Genomic DNA, 14,282 nt, shown 5'->3' with positions numbered 1-14,282 from the left:
TCCTGTCTGCTTGGGAAGAGGAGGCTGGGAACTCCATCTCCGGAACAGACCTCTATGGGAGGGGCTGGGGAAGGAGCTCTCCGCCCCCTTTCCCTGGGAGGGCAGGCACCAGCAGAGTGTGGTTTGGGCTTGAAGGAGCAAGGTGGAGAGGACTTCAGCAGGATGAACAGGCTTATGAGTCCAGGGCTAAGTCCACCCAACTCTTTCCTGCTCCCGGGGACAGAGGTCAGATGTGGGTTGGGACGTCGTGCAAAGTGCTTGAGTGCCAGGTGCCCGAGGACCCTGGTGAAGGGCCAGCCAGAGCCTCCGTTCTCACTGACTGTTGGCCTCCAGCTTGTAGGAGAGCTCGAAAAGGAGGTTCTGGTTGTCGATGACCTGGAACTGGCGCACGTAGGCTTTGGTCTGCAGGTGATGCGGGGAGGCCTCCATATCAAGGCCTGGGGGTGTGAGGACAGTGAGGCGGTCAGGGTGCTGGCCACCCTTCTTCCCCTACATACATACCAGCCAGAGGAGAAGGGTGTGGATTGGGACAGATGTTGGGCAGGAGGGCCCCCGGGCAGGCCAAGGAGAGAATGGAGAAATGACACATTTAAGGAAATAAACATTTAAGTGGGGACTTCTCCCAGGAACCCTCCCGGCTCAGTCAAAGCTCTACCTGCAACGCTCTCAAAATGCCTCGGGTTACTCACAAAGGGGCCGGCTCCGGTATTTGCGGACGGTCCTCACTTTTTCGGCCACTGAATGCTGGGAGATGACAAGGAATGAGTCCTGAAAAGGGCACAGAAAGATGCTCCCCCTTCTAATGCTCTCCCTCCTCCAATCTCCAACTCTCTTGGTTTAACTCCCTCCAGTCCCCAGCTCTGGAGGGTCTCTAAAGGACCAAAGAAGGGGTACAATAGGGTGCCAGGTGAGGGGGAGGCAGAGTTGCCCCCCCACCGCGAGCTGCCTGTCAGGTTTGCCACCCGTGGGCAGGTTGTCACAGTGACACCCCCAGGGAGACAGTCAGGAGTCTTTCAGGCAAGCTGGGCGCCATGAGGAAGGCTGTCGCCTTTAGGGGGGATGCCAGGAGAGGGCGAGGATGCCAGCCCTCCCCCACTCATGGGACTGAGGTTGGCAGTGCCACTCACCAGCTTCTCTATGTTCACCAAACCATCTACAAGGGTCTTACTCCCCTCGTGCAGGAAAGTCAGGTCTAGGGATGGGGAGAGAAGCAAATGGGTAAGAGAGGAGGTCCAAAGGGCCCCTCCCCTCCCCCCGACCGCACTCAATCTGGGGGCGCTCCTCTCTAGGTGGGCACACACAGAGCTGAGTTCAGAGGGGACGGAGGGTCAGAATGGGGCATGGAGAGTGTGGAGAGAAGAACATAGCTTGGAAGTGACTCTCACCTTTGAGGATCAGAGGCACGAAAGGAATCACAGGGGGTTTCATCTTGGAGATCACTTCTCGGTAGCTTTTGTGGTTCCTGCAGGGGTCCTAGCATTCCACAGAAGAGGGATAAAGGGACAGACAGGCCCAGTGTACCCCAAAGTCATCCCCCACTCCCTCCCTCAGCCCCTACCCTAGAAATATCTCCAATCAGATAGGGGTGTGTTTGGGTGTCTTGTTTGGGGCTCAACTGCTCTCCCCTCTCCTCCAGGGATAACAAAGCAGCAATCCTCCCATCTTCCCTCCCAGCGTGGTGGGCAAGGGCGGGTAGGGGTGGGGGGACCCAGGCACTAAAAACCTTGAAAGGGAAGCTTGAGGTAGAAGGTTTATGGGCACAGAAATTCTCTGGGGTGCCAGTCCAGGGGCAGATAAAAGAGCCAAACCCACTCACTGTCAGGTTCTCAAATTTGCGGAACAAGTTCTTGAATTTCCCTGGCAGCTTCTGCAGTTTGAAGGAAGAAGAGATGTCAGAGTCTGGAGCTCCTTGGGTTTCATGGGATCTCCTGACTAATCCCCAGGTGTTAGTGGGGGAAAGGGCCTGAGTGTCTCCCAGGGGGCTGGGAAGCTGGCCGGCGGGGAAGTAGAACCAGCCCTGGGCTAGGTCTGGGGAGCTTGAAGCAGCCCAGAGGAATGAGTTATTCTGGGGAAATGGGGGCCTCTGCAGATGCACGTGCCACGTACAAGGCCTCACTGGGTGCTGTCTGAAATCCAAGAGCCAAGGCCGAGACCTGGCCGAGACTGCTCCCTCCCACCCCACCCCCACCCCCACCCCCCGGGGTATCCGCCTCTGCTAATCTGCCCTGGGACCGGGTCCCTCAGCCCTGCTGTGTGCCCCGGGGCTGTATTTGCCAGAAGAGGGCGCCTCCTTCCAATCGGCACAAAAGCTCCCTAGAGGCGAGCAGCGGTCCCGGGAGGCCGCTTTGGGGTGAGCCCGGGATGTCAAGGCTGAGGGTGGAGGCCAAGACCCCCGAGGTGGGCCAGCACAGGTGGGAGGAGAGGAAAGGGAAGAGGTCTCATCACCTCCCAGGTGAGCCTCAGGCGGCTGACCGCGGCGTTGTCCAGCCCCATGACCACGGCGAAGAAGGACAGCAGGTCCTGGTTCTGCTTGCAGCTGCGGGGGCGGGAGGCGGGGTCAGCGGGGGGGGCGGGCGGCCGTGGCCTCCCCCTCCGCGGCCGCCGCACTCACATGGCCGCGATCTTGATGAACTTCTTGAGCAGCTGCGCGCGCTTGCCCGGGGCCTCGCAGAGCAGCACCTCGGTGGCCACCCAGTGCGTGACCTCGCTGCAGCGCTGCAGCAGCAGCTCCAGGTTGGCCGTTTCCCGGCGGCCGCGCTCCCCGTGGAACACGTAGTCCACGAACTCCAGCTGCAGCCGCGGTGGCAGGAGGGGCCGCCAGGGCGTGGGGAGTGCGGGTGGGAAGAGGGCAGTGCGTGCGAGGCGGTGAGCAGGGTAAGGCAGGAGGGCGGGGGCGGGAGGGGTGGAAAATAGAAAAAAACCGGGACAGGACAGGATGCAACAGAGAGGGGGGAGAAAAGACAACCAACATTAATAATGCTCTACCATCTACTGAACACTTACCCGGTGCCAGGCGCTTGAACCATCTGATCGACATTATTGTCCTTGCCTTATTTTCTTTAATAGTGAATATTTTACAAATGCTAACCGTGGGTCGGGTTCTGGGTAAGCAGCACGTGGATCCTGAACCACCCCGGGAGGGGGGCGGGTAGAGCGGGGTGTTTCCTCTCTGCTTTTTTTTTTTTTTTAAGATAACGGGAACAAAGGCTTAGAGAGGTTCTGGCGGCACACTGCCCCAGGGCATGCTGCAAGGGAGCCTCCTCACCAGAACTTTGAGCCCAGACGCTGCCTCCCTCCAGACCCCCAGCCCAGCTCCAGCCTCAATCCCCACCTCGTGCACACAGCGGAACAGCTCCCAGTGGAAGGCAGTAAGGTTGTTGGCGACGTCCTCAGGCTCCCCTCGGTGGATCTCTGTGTCTCCAGGGGAGACCTGGATCTCCTCGGGGAGGGGCACCTGGTGGCAGGCAGGGACATGGGCTGGGCTTCTCAGTTTCTGCTCCCGGCCCCTCTCAGCCTTCCCTCTCAGCCAAGGCTTTGAAGGAGTTCTTACCAGGGCCTCATAGCTGTCTCGGGTACAGGCAAACAGGTGGCTGTTGATGCCCAGCGTGGTGAAGACACAGTCTTCGGTCGGCTGGAGAAGGACCTTCTCTGCAGGAGAACGAGCTGCCCTGCCTCAGCCCCGGCCCCTGCACCCTCACACACCCCAGCCACCACCGCCGTCCCCTCCAGAAACTCCTCATCCCGCACAGATATGTTCTAGACTAACAGGACTCATATCATCACCAGTTTATGCCATATTTATCTGACATTTTTCAAAAAATGAGTTCTCTTGCATTTATAACCTCCTTTGGCTCCCAACCTTCTTTATAGCTCTTCTCTTAGTCTATCATCCCTGTGACACTGGGAAAGCAGGAATTTTTTTTTCTGAATTAGAGGAAAATAAGGCTATGACTACATTGCAGGGTTTTTGCCTTCCTACCAGGATTGGAGGCCCACCCTGTGTCTTTGGCCTCATGAACGTAGCATCCTTAAATGCTCGTGGAAGTTAAAGGACAAGATCCCAATGTGAGTAAGAGGCAGGCACCCAGAGCAGCATCCAAGTGTCCTGGACCACTGCTTCCCCAACTTTAATGTGCATAGGAATCACCCGGGGATCTTGTTAAAACGCACATTCTGATTCTGCAGGTCTGGAGTGGGGCCTGAGATACTGCATTTTTAGCAAGCTCCCAGGTGATGCTCATGTGTCTGGTCCCAGGACCACACTTGGAGTAGCAGCCAGGGCCTAGAATTCAGCCTTTACTCCTGCCCCAAGGCACTGGGCTTGTGAGTTTCTTTTCTTGTGCTCCCCCCCCGCCCCCCGCCACCAGCCCAGCTCTTTCTGACCCTCACCTCCTGAGGAGGCCACAGCTACCAGGATGAGGGAATCCTCACGCCCCGCAGGCTCCTCTGAATACTGCAATTTCTCCGTCACAGAGCCCAGAATGTCCTGCACAGATGCTGAGAGGCGGCTGCGTATGGTCACGTAGGAGTGGTCAGGCATGTAGACCCGGCAGAAGACTGGATAGAGACCGGGAGGTGGCTTGTCACCAGTGGGCAGAACGGCAGCATCAGCACAGTTCCCTCCTGGGCACCTCTGTTGCCCACCCCACCCCAACCTGAAATTGGTTGGCCTCTGAAAAAGATGCTGTGAAAAGGACTGGTGCTATGACACAAGGAGACTCCACAGAGGGTGCCCGAGATCCGGAGACCCCTCAGGGCCCCCGGAGCCACTAAGGAAGCCCTACCCCTCCTACGGTCCACACTCACTCTCATCGGAACCCCGGAAGGCCACGCGAGTCTGCAGACAGGAGTCTATCCGACGGAAGTGGCGGAAGAGTGGCTTCACCTGCTTGCTGGGCAGCTGGCTCTCGTCCGGGATCCTGGTGTGGACACAGCTGGGCATCAGGAAGCCCTGCCAGGCATACTGCATGCAAGGCAGGCAACATCAATCAGGGATATCAGAACTGGTCAAGGATGCCCCGGCATCAGGTTCAGAGAGTGGTGAAGGGGGTAAGAAGAGAGGACAACGGCCAGCATGGGACAACTGTCTGAATGACCCAAATCAAATGCCACCTCTTCCATGAATCCTTCTCTATCCATCCCACCCACCAGGAGAGGTCACCATTTTGTCTTAATAGCTGTAGGACATTGGGCTAATATTTGTTTATGTTCATGTCTTATCTCTTTTACAAGACTGAGAGCTGACTGAATTTTATTTTCATCCTACAGGTCTAGCACACTGCCTGGCACATGGTAGGTGTAGGTCATCAGCTGTTTGCTGAATTTTGCCAACAAGAACTTCACAGTCTGGGGGACTTCCCCAGTGGTGCAGTGGTTAAGAATCCGCCTGCCAGTGCAGGGGACACGGTTCAAGCCCTGGTCCGGGAAGATCTCACATGCCACAGAACAACTAAGCCTGTGCTCCACAACTACTGAGGCTGCGCTCTAGAGCCTACGAGCCACAACTACTGAGCCCGTGTGCCACAACTACTGAAGCCCACACGCCTAGAGCCTATGCTCCGCAACGAGAGAAGCCACTGCAATGAGAGGCCCACGCACCACAAGGAAGAGCAGCCCCCGCTCGCTGCAACTAGAGAAAGCCTGCGCGCAGCAACAAAGACGCAACGCAGCCGAAAATAAAATAAATTAAAAAAAAAAGAACTTCACAGTCTGGGAGGGAGACAGACGGGCATACAGCTACATCTAACACGAGGCAGGAGGTGTTAGGTGATATAATAAAGGTACGAGAAGAGTTATGTTGGTATAGGGGAGGGACAGCTACTGCTAAAAGATGCCTTCACTGAGAGGATGGCATTTGACCTGGACCTTGAAGGACAACAGGAAGAGAAGGGGGTGGGAGGAGGGCACGCTGGGGTGAACCACATAAGTGACAGCAGGAAGCTGGGAACACAAAGGTGTTCATGGAATGGTGGGGTGTATAGGGAGTGTCACGGGTGAAGGGGGATGTGGGAGATGAGACGGGAAGGATGACCAGAAGGCAGAAAGAGGGTCTAGGATGTTGCAACTTCATCTTATAGGCAATGGTGGGCCGTGGATATTTTTGGAACAGAAGCACAATGTTGTCAAGTTTGAAAGATCTCTCTGGGGTCAGCATAAGAAAGACACAAAGCCATAAGCTGAAGCCCTGGATGGGAGGCTGTGGCGATAATCCAGGTGAGAGATAATGACACCTAAATGAGGGTTACGATGGTGGGATGGAGCAGAGAGAAACTGAAAGGGCTGAAAAGATGGAGGGATGGATGCAGTAGTGTCCTGAAGCCAGCTCACATTGGTTCATGAGGGCAGATTGTTAAATTTTGGGGAGTTTTGCCAACTGGTTTTAAACATAGCCATTCAAAAATTAATTATACATATATATGTAAACTTACATATATATAAAATATATAATTATATATAAACATATATATATGTGTATATATATATATATATACACATATATATATATGTTTTATAAACTTAAAGCCAAATGATTACCAAGAAAGTAGTTTCCTAATTGTTTCACTACCTTTTACTCTTATCTATGCTCTTCAGGTTAGTTACGTCTGTTGGATTTATATGGTGAAGATAGTACCTAATGGCCTGCTACTGCACATCTCTTCCCAACTTCACATTCAGTGATGTCGTACTGGTAGCTTGGAATCAACCACAGCGAGAGAATTTACACCATGGGAATCAGCAAAAGCTATAAACCAGGGCTCTTTTTCCTGACGTGCTGGCTGTTCAGTATTTATCAGTACACCATTGGATTGACAAATAAATGGATGGGAGAATGGACCCCAAAAATGACTGGAGACAGTGCTTTGTGCTACTCTCCAGTAAGAGAAAGGGAATGAAATAAAAGCATCTTGAGCCCAAAGACTAGAGGCACCCAGCCCTGTAATAGAGGAACAAGGGGGACTTCTTTCCTGTCCCCTCCCCCAGCCTATTCCCCTCACTTTAGCTCCACTGTTTCCACAAGCTGGTGCAGCCTCAGTGTGTCCTCTCGGAGGTCCTGGTAAAGGGACTCATCCTTCATAATCAGCAGGTACAGATCCTGCAGAGATGAGGAGAGAGAAGGTGAGGGCAGGGGTCTCAAGCATCACTCTCTGCAAGGGCGGGGCAGGGTCTCCATGCCTTCGAGCACAGAAGAACCGTACATGCTAAGGCTCACTGGCATCATTTCCTTCCAGGTACCCAGCTTGAGAAGTATGGTTCCTTCAAAGGGGCCCCCTTCCAGAGCACACAGCCTGCTCACCCACCTTCTCATCCCAGGCCCACCTTGATGATGCGGCCAGCCCCCTCTTCCTCCTGCAGCAGCCCCTGGTAGGTGTCCAAGAAATGAAGGAGCATGGCTAGACAGGCCTGCTTCCGGCCAAGCCCCTCGGGGCCCTCCATGCCTCCTGCCCAAACAAAGCTGACCCCTAAGTTAAGAAAAAGCCCTGGGCAGGCAGACCTGAGGACACTGGGAAGGGGTATGGGAGGCAATGGGAGGCAAGGCTACCCCTAAAAATTCTCTAGGTTTGGGGCCATGGAGAAAGGGGCTCCAAGGGCCCTTGGAACCAAGACCACCTCATGCCCCAGCCCAGGTTTTTGCCAGAGTAGGTAGGGATGGCACCCACTTGACCACATCCAGCTCCTGCTCCTGCCTGTTTGAATTTCACCTGAGAAAATTCACTAGAAGCTACTCTGCCTGGACCCACCCGACCCCTGATCAGCCCACAGCCTGGAGCTTACAGCAGGCTGATAAAGACCAATGGTGCTAACCACAAGCCTGACCATACTTCAGTGTAAGGCCTGGTGTTTCTAAGAGAGCCTATGATATTCTACTCACTGGCCTGACATTGACAATTAGGTCCTAGAATAACTTGGTGAGAGGCCCTATGAATAGCCCAGCCAGTGGCTTGTCTCTAGTAGACCCTACTAAAGCACGGCCATGACCTGATGTTTACATCAGACCCTGTAATAACTCACTGGGCAACCAGATGTTTGGAGCAATAATTCAGTGGGGAGAGAGGCACTCTTAATAGAGTAATAACACCTTACATCTATACAGGGCTCTGCAGTCTCCAGAGCACTCCCACATCTGCTGTCAGAATGGTCTCCACAGCAGCCCCATAGAGAGGCAGGGCAGGTGCTATTTACCCCCATTTTACAGAAGAGGAAACTGAGGCCCCAGGAGGTTAGGTGAGCTGCCCAAGGTCACACAGCTGGTGAGTGAAAAACCTGGAATTGAAACCCAGGTGTGTTTCCTAGAGAAGAGCTTAGACCCTCACATCACATGTGGGGTGAGGCGGGGTGGCTCCCTCCTGACCCCTTTTGCAAGCTCCACAAAAGGATATTACTGGTGTAGCTCCTGCAGGAACTTCTCCGTGGGAAGGAAGAGAGAATGGGTGAGGACGATGTCATCCAGCAGGATATCTGTAGAGAGCAATTGCCACCACTGATGTTGGGAGGGCACTTCCAGGGCCCAGTTTGACACTCACCACCCCCTCTCTTGCCTCTGAGGGCAAATTCTCTTTAGCCAGGCTGGAGCCCCAGCCACCTGCCCAGTCACGCTCTGCACACACACGCGTGCACACACACACATGTGAAGGTTCTGGGCAGCCGCTGCGGGGGTGGGGTTGGCAGCTGCCAAGGCGGCTGGAGAGAAGGAGGGGGCGCGCTTGCATGGCCACGCCCACTTCTCTCCAGTGTGTGTGGGAAGCTGGTCAGTTAATACACCAAGCTTGAGATCTGCCTGAAAAAAAGAGGAAGAGGTAGCCCCCAGAAGTGTCTCTAGACAAAGAGAACTTTTAAGCACAGAGGTTAGGGTCGGCGTGTGTGTGTGTGTGTGTGCGTGTGCGTGTGCGTGTGCGTGTGTCCCTCCGCCCCTCCTCACTCCCTACCTAACAGATTTGAGTTCCAACTAGGCAGGTGAGAACCAGCCCCATTCAAAGGGAGAGGGCGCGACTGCCATCTCTTTGATCCCAAAGCCTTGAAATAGAAAGCCTGTGTCCTCCGGATGCCCAGGGATGGAAGAGTTAATGATGGAAGGGTGGAGGGGAGTGGTTCCTCACACCACCCTTTCCCCCTCCACACCCCCATCTGGGCCTGGCTCAGCCAGTCAGCCAGGTACAAGGTCGCCCTGACTTGCAGCCAGCCCTGGGGTGGGGCAGGGCAGCCTGGCACACACAGACAGGCAGGGTTCAGGGAGGGACCCAGGTGTCCTCGCCAGGACAGGTTAGGGCCAGGTCCCCAGGTACTGCACCAGGGCAAAACCAAGGCTTCTGATGGCCCCCGGGTCACCATCCCCTGGCCTCCAGTTCCAGCCATGAAGGTGGAGCAGGAGAATCAACACAAGATCCTCTACTTCAACTACTTCATTTCACAAATGAGAAACTGAGGCCCAGAGCTGGGAGGGACTTGCCTGGAGCTGGAGTAAGAACCCAGACTCCTGAGTCTGTGTTCTTTTCTCACCATGCCTGAGGCGAGCAGAGCGTCAGAGTACAGTGGGCAGGTGGGGCTGCTTAGACGTTTGAGAGCCTTTGGCTAGTTTCGGGTACCTTCTCTAAGTCCCCTCCTCCCACACGCCCTGGGAGGGAACCGAGATGGCTTAAGAACATTGGTTATATTGGAGAATATCAGAGTGGCAGGTTAAGCTGATTCTCATTCACTCTGGGACTGGTTTGGGGTTCCCCAAAGCAGTTACTCTGGGGATCCAGCCTGCCAGTCCAGATAATACGGTGACAATCAGTTCAAGAGTCCTTCCCCAGGGGAGACTGAGCAGCGTCTGTGGCACCAGGCCCCTGCGGAAGGGGAAAGACAGTTTTTCCCTTTTCCTCTCTGCCCAGTTTTTAAAGTGAGTCTGAGCCCCCCAGCCCTGACCCTCAGCTCCAGGGATGGGGACGAGGAATAGGGATGCCCAAAATCTTTCCTCTACACTTTATCTCACAGGAGAGCTAAACAGAGCAAAGGAAGAGGAACGTGGGGGCAGAGTGGGGGAGATGCTGTTATGGGGGCTACAGTTTGGCGTCTGTCTCTTCCAAGGCAGGCTCTGGTCCAATGTACAGCCTCCCCAGGGAATGTGTCATAGAGACATAGGGTGTGTGGTGTAGGCGGGAAGTTATGGTTAAGAGAGCTGTGTGTGTCTGATATTTTTCTAATTAAATCCAAAAGGTGTCAGCTCCCCAGGGCAACTACAACCTGAGCCAAGGAGAGTACCTGGGTGCTGAGAAAAATCTAGGGGAGTGGAGCCCCATTCCACACATCTGGGTTAGGACTCCCTGCAAAGGTCTGGGAGCAAAGCATGAAACCCCATCTTTAGGCCCTCAACCAGGGCTCCCAATCCTCAGACCCTGCTGGGCTTAGTGAAATGCCCAGAGCTAGCCCTAAAGACCCTCCGGTCTTCTACCTCAGCCACTAACCAGCAATCTGAGGCCTCAGTTTCCTCAAAGTCCCCTTAGTAGGGGTGCTGGTGGGGAGTGGCAAAATAGCATCATCATTCAGGGAATAAGCTTCTCAGGGTGTGGTTATTTTTTAAAGAGGCCATGTGCTGAGGCCTGCCACCGGAAGGGTGGGAGTCGGAGAGGTTCAGACCCCCCGGGATGCTGCAGGGCCCTGATGTCTGCCTAGCTGCCTCTCCCCCAACAAATATCTTCTGAGTCAGCCCCCAACTAGAATACCTCCCTCCCCCCAAGCTGCTAAGGACAATGCATCCCTTTGCCAGAGCCCAAAAGGCAGCTTGGGCTGTGTGCCTGTCTGGCACTGCCCCACTGAGTGGGCCAGCCCTCTGCTCTGGGGCTTCTAAACGGAATCGGGGACTCCTGGAAGGTCTTTTGGGGCTTGGCCACCTCTAGGGGGCTGCACTGACTGGTCTGGGCAGCTTCCATCTTAGTGTGTCAGGCCCTAATTTTGGGCCACAGAAGGAGGTAGTCAGCATCAGGGACCCATGAGGGTCTAGATGAAATGTCCAGGTGAGAGGAAGGGTGGCTTAAGGAGAGAAAGGGGTTCAGCTTCTTCTGCAGCCGTGGGTGAGGCCGCTACAGGGAGGAAGGTGGCACTGCCACTTCTCTGCTGCAGAAAGGTCTGTTCCTCCCATAGGCCCCCAGCTGACCACTCAACACCCCCCCACCCCACGCCGAGGCTCGGCATAGGGCAACCCCCACCCACCGTCCAAGGGCAAAGGAAGAGGAACCAGGTGGCAACCCCCTACTCCGGGATAGATGAGCCAGCCACCCCTTACCTGAGGCGGCGCTGTCCCTGGTGGCCCCTCCGGCCAGCCGCTCCAGAACCCGGTTCAGAAGATGCTCCGGCCGCTCGGGGGCGCCCAGGGGGGCCCAGGGTGGGGAAGTCAGAGGCTCGCCCGGGGACAGCTCGTCTGAGGAGTATGAGGAAGGGGAGCGCAGGGGCCCCCCTCCCCCGAGAGGCCCGGGCCCCGGCACCTCCTCCAGCTGCAGCCAACAGGGCCCCCCGCTGCCGAGATCCTCCGCGACCCCCGCCGGCTCTCCTCCGTCCTCCTCTGGGGGCGGCTCCAGACCCGGCTCGGCGAGGGGCTCCCGGAGGAAAGCTGGGAGCAGCAGGCGAGACACGCTCTGACGCCGCTGCAGCGGCCGCGGTCCCCCGGCTAGACCGCCGCCCCCGCCAGGTCCCCCACCCCCTCCAGGCCCGCCGCAGCTCCCCGGACCCCCGCCGGGACCTCCCGCCACCGTTCGCCCCGCCAGCTGCGACGTCTGCTTCTTCAGAAATTTCTCCAGCGGCTTCATGCCCCCCCCCCCCGCCCCTCTGCTCGGGGCCGCCGGGGGACCCAGGTGTCCCAGGCACGGGCGGGGGGGGTGGGGACACGGTGCTCAGAGCCGGAGGGTCAGAGCAGAGGGCCGTGCCAGGCGCCGGACTGGGGGCCAGAGGTGCCCGAGGTTCGCTGGCCGGAGTCCAGTGGCCAGGGACCGGGGAGGTACCAGAGGGAAGGAGTGCCCGCTCTTAGTGGCCCCCCATGCCGGCTGCAGCGCACGCGGCCCGAAGGGTGGTTAGGCTGCGGGGCCGGTGCCCAAGGCTCTGCGCTCCTGGGCCGGGCTGCGGCGGCAGAGGCAGCGGGCGGAGCGCAAGGCTGAGAGGACGCGGCGGCGGCGGCGGCGGCGGCGGCGGCTGCGCTCCCGGCCGGGAGGAAGGTGGCAGAACTGAGACCGCGCCCCCTCCTCCAGTCCCCGCCCAGTCCCCCTCCCCTACCCTAAATGGACCCGCCCCCTGGGCCGCGCCAGGCTTCAACTTGGGGCTGACCGCGAGGGAAACAGTAAGGGCTGACCGGCATTGGGTTCAGAGCAGACGCAGACATTAAGGACAAGGGTGAGGGAGTAATTTACCAATGGAGAGGGGCTTCCTGGCTCGAGGCTTACGAGGACTCCTGGTATCATTGCAAAGAACCAGGATGAACCTTGACTCACCTACCTGTATTCAGGTGAGGCCTACGAAAATTGCTGATTGGGTGTCCATCACTCTCGATCTCGACTGTGTGCTCTGTTGCCATACTCACTGGACTATGTGGTCTTTATCTTGCTTCTGTAAGAAGGGATGGGAAGGCCTCGGGTGGATTGGCATTGGAACTGGGGGCGGTACCCATCTGCCCTTTCTGGTAGGGCACCATAGGTGGTGAGGGCCTGGCCTGTGAGAGGCAGGTACTGGCAGGCAGGTAGGAGCCAGGCAGGGAGCAGCAGGTTGTGGCAGGTCTAATTAGGATGAAGAGAAGAGACGGTAGGCAGGTGGAGGAGGAGACCAGGGGCACAAGGGCACCTGAGCCTACTGGCAGCAGGAGGAAGCAGAGCCCTGGAGATGGGTGACAAGCTCTAGAACTGCCAACCAACACCATCAGGCATAGAGATCCCCTCCAGAGGTGACATAACCATGGAGTGGGGAAAGTGGTACCGAACTTGCACTCCAAATAATCCTTATTCCTGATCCTATGCCCAGAGCATTCTGTCCCTAAGGGTACACTGTCCCAGGAGGAGGGGTGTATAGAGACACGCACAGTATAAGCACATCAAGGTTAAGGTAACAAGGTGGGAGAGTGGCACCAGGCAACAGATGGGTCGAGGCTCCTTGGACAGTGCCCCACCTCTGTTTACTGTGCACAGACCAGGCAGGGACAGGAATGCTAAAGGCTGGGAGTGGTGGTAGAACTGAATAGGGTGTGTATTACACATGTGTTACTGTGTGTGCTTATCTGGTCCTATGTGTTTACAGAAATAAAGCTTTGCACACCCATCTGTTTGTGGATTTGCAATAAGGAACAGTAATAAAAAAGGAGAGAGCACAATTTTGGCTAAGAAGCTAGAATAAAGATCAAAGTATCAGTTTCCTGGACCCACTTTATTGGATACCCTAATATCCCTGGGGTTAAGAGGAGAAACTGGCTGGAGTGGCTTGGAGCTCCCCAGGCATTTTATGAACCAAGTAAGGAGAGGGGAGGGCTCCACTCCCAGCACATGCCACAGTTACCAGATTAAACTGGTTGCCTTGGTAACGTCCTCTCTGGGCAGGATTTGGGATTGTCGGCTAGGAAGGGGGAAGAATTGGGCAGTGTGGAGGGTGTAGGGGCTGCAAATAAAAGGGTCAAAGAGACTTCTGGAAACTGGAATGTGGGGAAACAAGACCTCAGCACCCTCCAACTACTCAAGGATGTCAGGCATAGACTAAGTTCAAGACCTTGAATCAGAGAGGAAAACCAGCATCGAGTTATGGTCCTCCTAGAACAGCAGTGGTTCTCACCCCAATTGCACACTGTAATCCAGGGAACTTTTCAAAAATATTGTTCCCTAGGCCACACCTCAAATCAATTAAATCAGATCTCTGAGGTAGGGCCAACGTTTACAGTATTTTTTAAAAGATCCCCAAGTGATTCATATAGCCAGGGTTGAAAATCACTGCTCTAGAGGGACAACCCAACCTAAGTGAGCTGCAGATGCTGGGAGACAACTTGGGGATTCTAAGTCCTTGGCTCTTCTGAGTCTCCCACAAAACCTGTGCGCCGACCTTGTGGGGAGGATTGTTGGCAGGGCATCTACACTCCATGAAGAAATAGAGGGAGAGGGTGGTATGATTAACACCTGTGAGGAAATGGAGGCAAAAAACTGTGAGAGCCCAGCCCATGGACTTCCGGAAGGGGATAGGGCAGGGCTACCTAAGGCTGATCCATCTGCCCCTTAACACTCGCCTTCTTTCTGCCCACTGAGAGGCAGGCTGGGAGGGCAGAGAAGCTGGGGGCTTTGCTGAGC

At 55.9% G+C, this 14,282-nt stretch overlaps 1 protein-coding gene across 1 annotated transcript; it reads right to left on the bottom strand.

Moving 5' to 3' along the window:
• Positions 1–226: 226 nt before the first annotated feature.
• Positions 227–11,780, bottom strand: RAPGEFL1 (Rap guanine nucleotide exchange factor like 1). Its single transcript, XM_068530810.1, has 15 exons — positions 11,261–11,780; positions 8,379–8,457; positions 7,318–7,453; positions 6,996–7,093; positions 4,807–4,919; positions 4,390–4,557; positions 3,551–3,648; positions 3,332–3,454; positions 2,612–2,790; positions 2,446–2,536; positions 1,817–1,867; positions 1,386–1,473; positions 1,128–1,192; positions 690–744; positions 227–437 (listed from the first exon to the last, which is right to left on the bottom strand). Exons 1-15 carry the CDS (start codon positions 11,778–11,780, stop codon positions 313–315), a joined length of 1,989 nt encoding a protein of 662 aa, XP_068386911.1. The 3' UTR covers positions 227–312.
• Between the last annotated feature and the right edge of the window lie 2,502 nt (positions 11,781–14,282).

This window comes from Eschrichtius robustus, chromosome 20, assembly GCF_028021215.1.
Source record: "Eschrichtius robustus isolate mEscRob2 chromosome 20, mEscRob2.pri, whole genome shotgun sequence".
In the NCBI taxonomy this organism is placed as follows: Eukaryota; Metazoa; Chordata; class Mammalia; order Artiodactyla; family Eschrichtiidae; genus Eschrichtius; species Eschrichtius robustus.
This window is presented reverse-complemented; position numbering and strand designations above follow the sequence as displayed.

Bases quoted from the DNA above. Each gene is read 5' to 3' on its own strand.
- RAPGEFL1 (XM_068530810.1), bottom strand. From the start codon at position 11,780: ATGAAGCCGCTGGAGAAATTTCTGAAGAAGCAGACGTCGCAGCTGGCG. The intron at 2,791-3,331 runs GTGGGGATTGAG...CCGCGGCTGCAG, and splicing joins TGTTCCGCTGTGTGCACGAG to CTGGAGTTCGTGGACTACGT. The intron at 1,868-2,445 runs GTGATGAGACCT...TTCAAACTGCAG, and splicing joins GCCTGAGGCTCACCTGGGAG to AAGCTGCCAGGGAAATTCAA.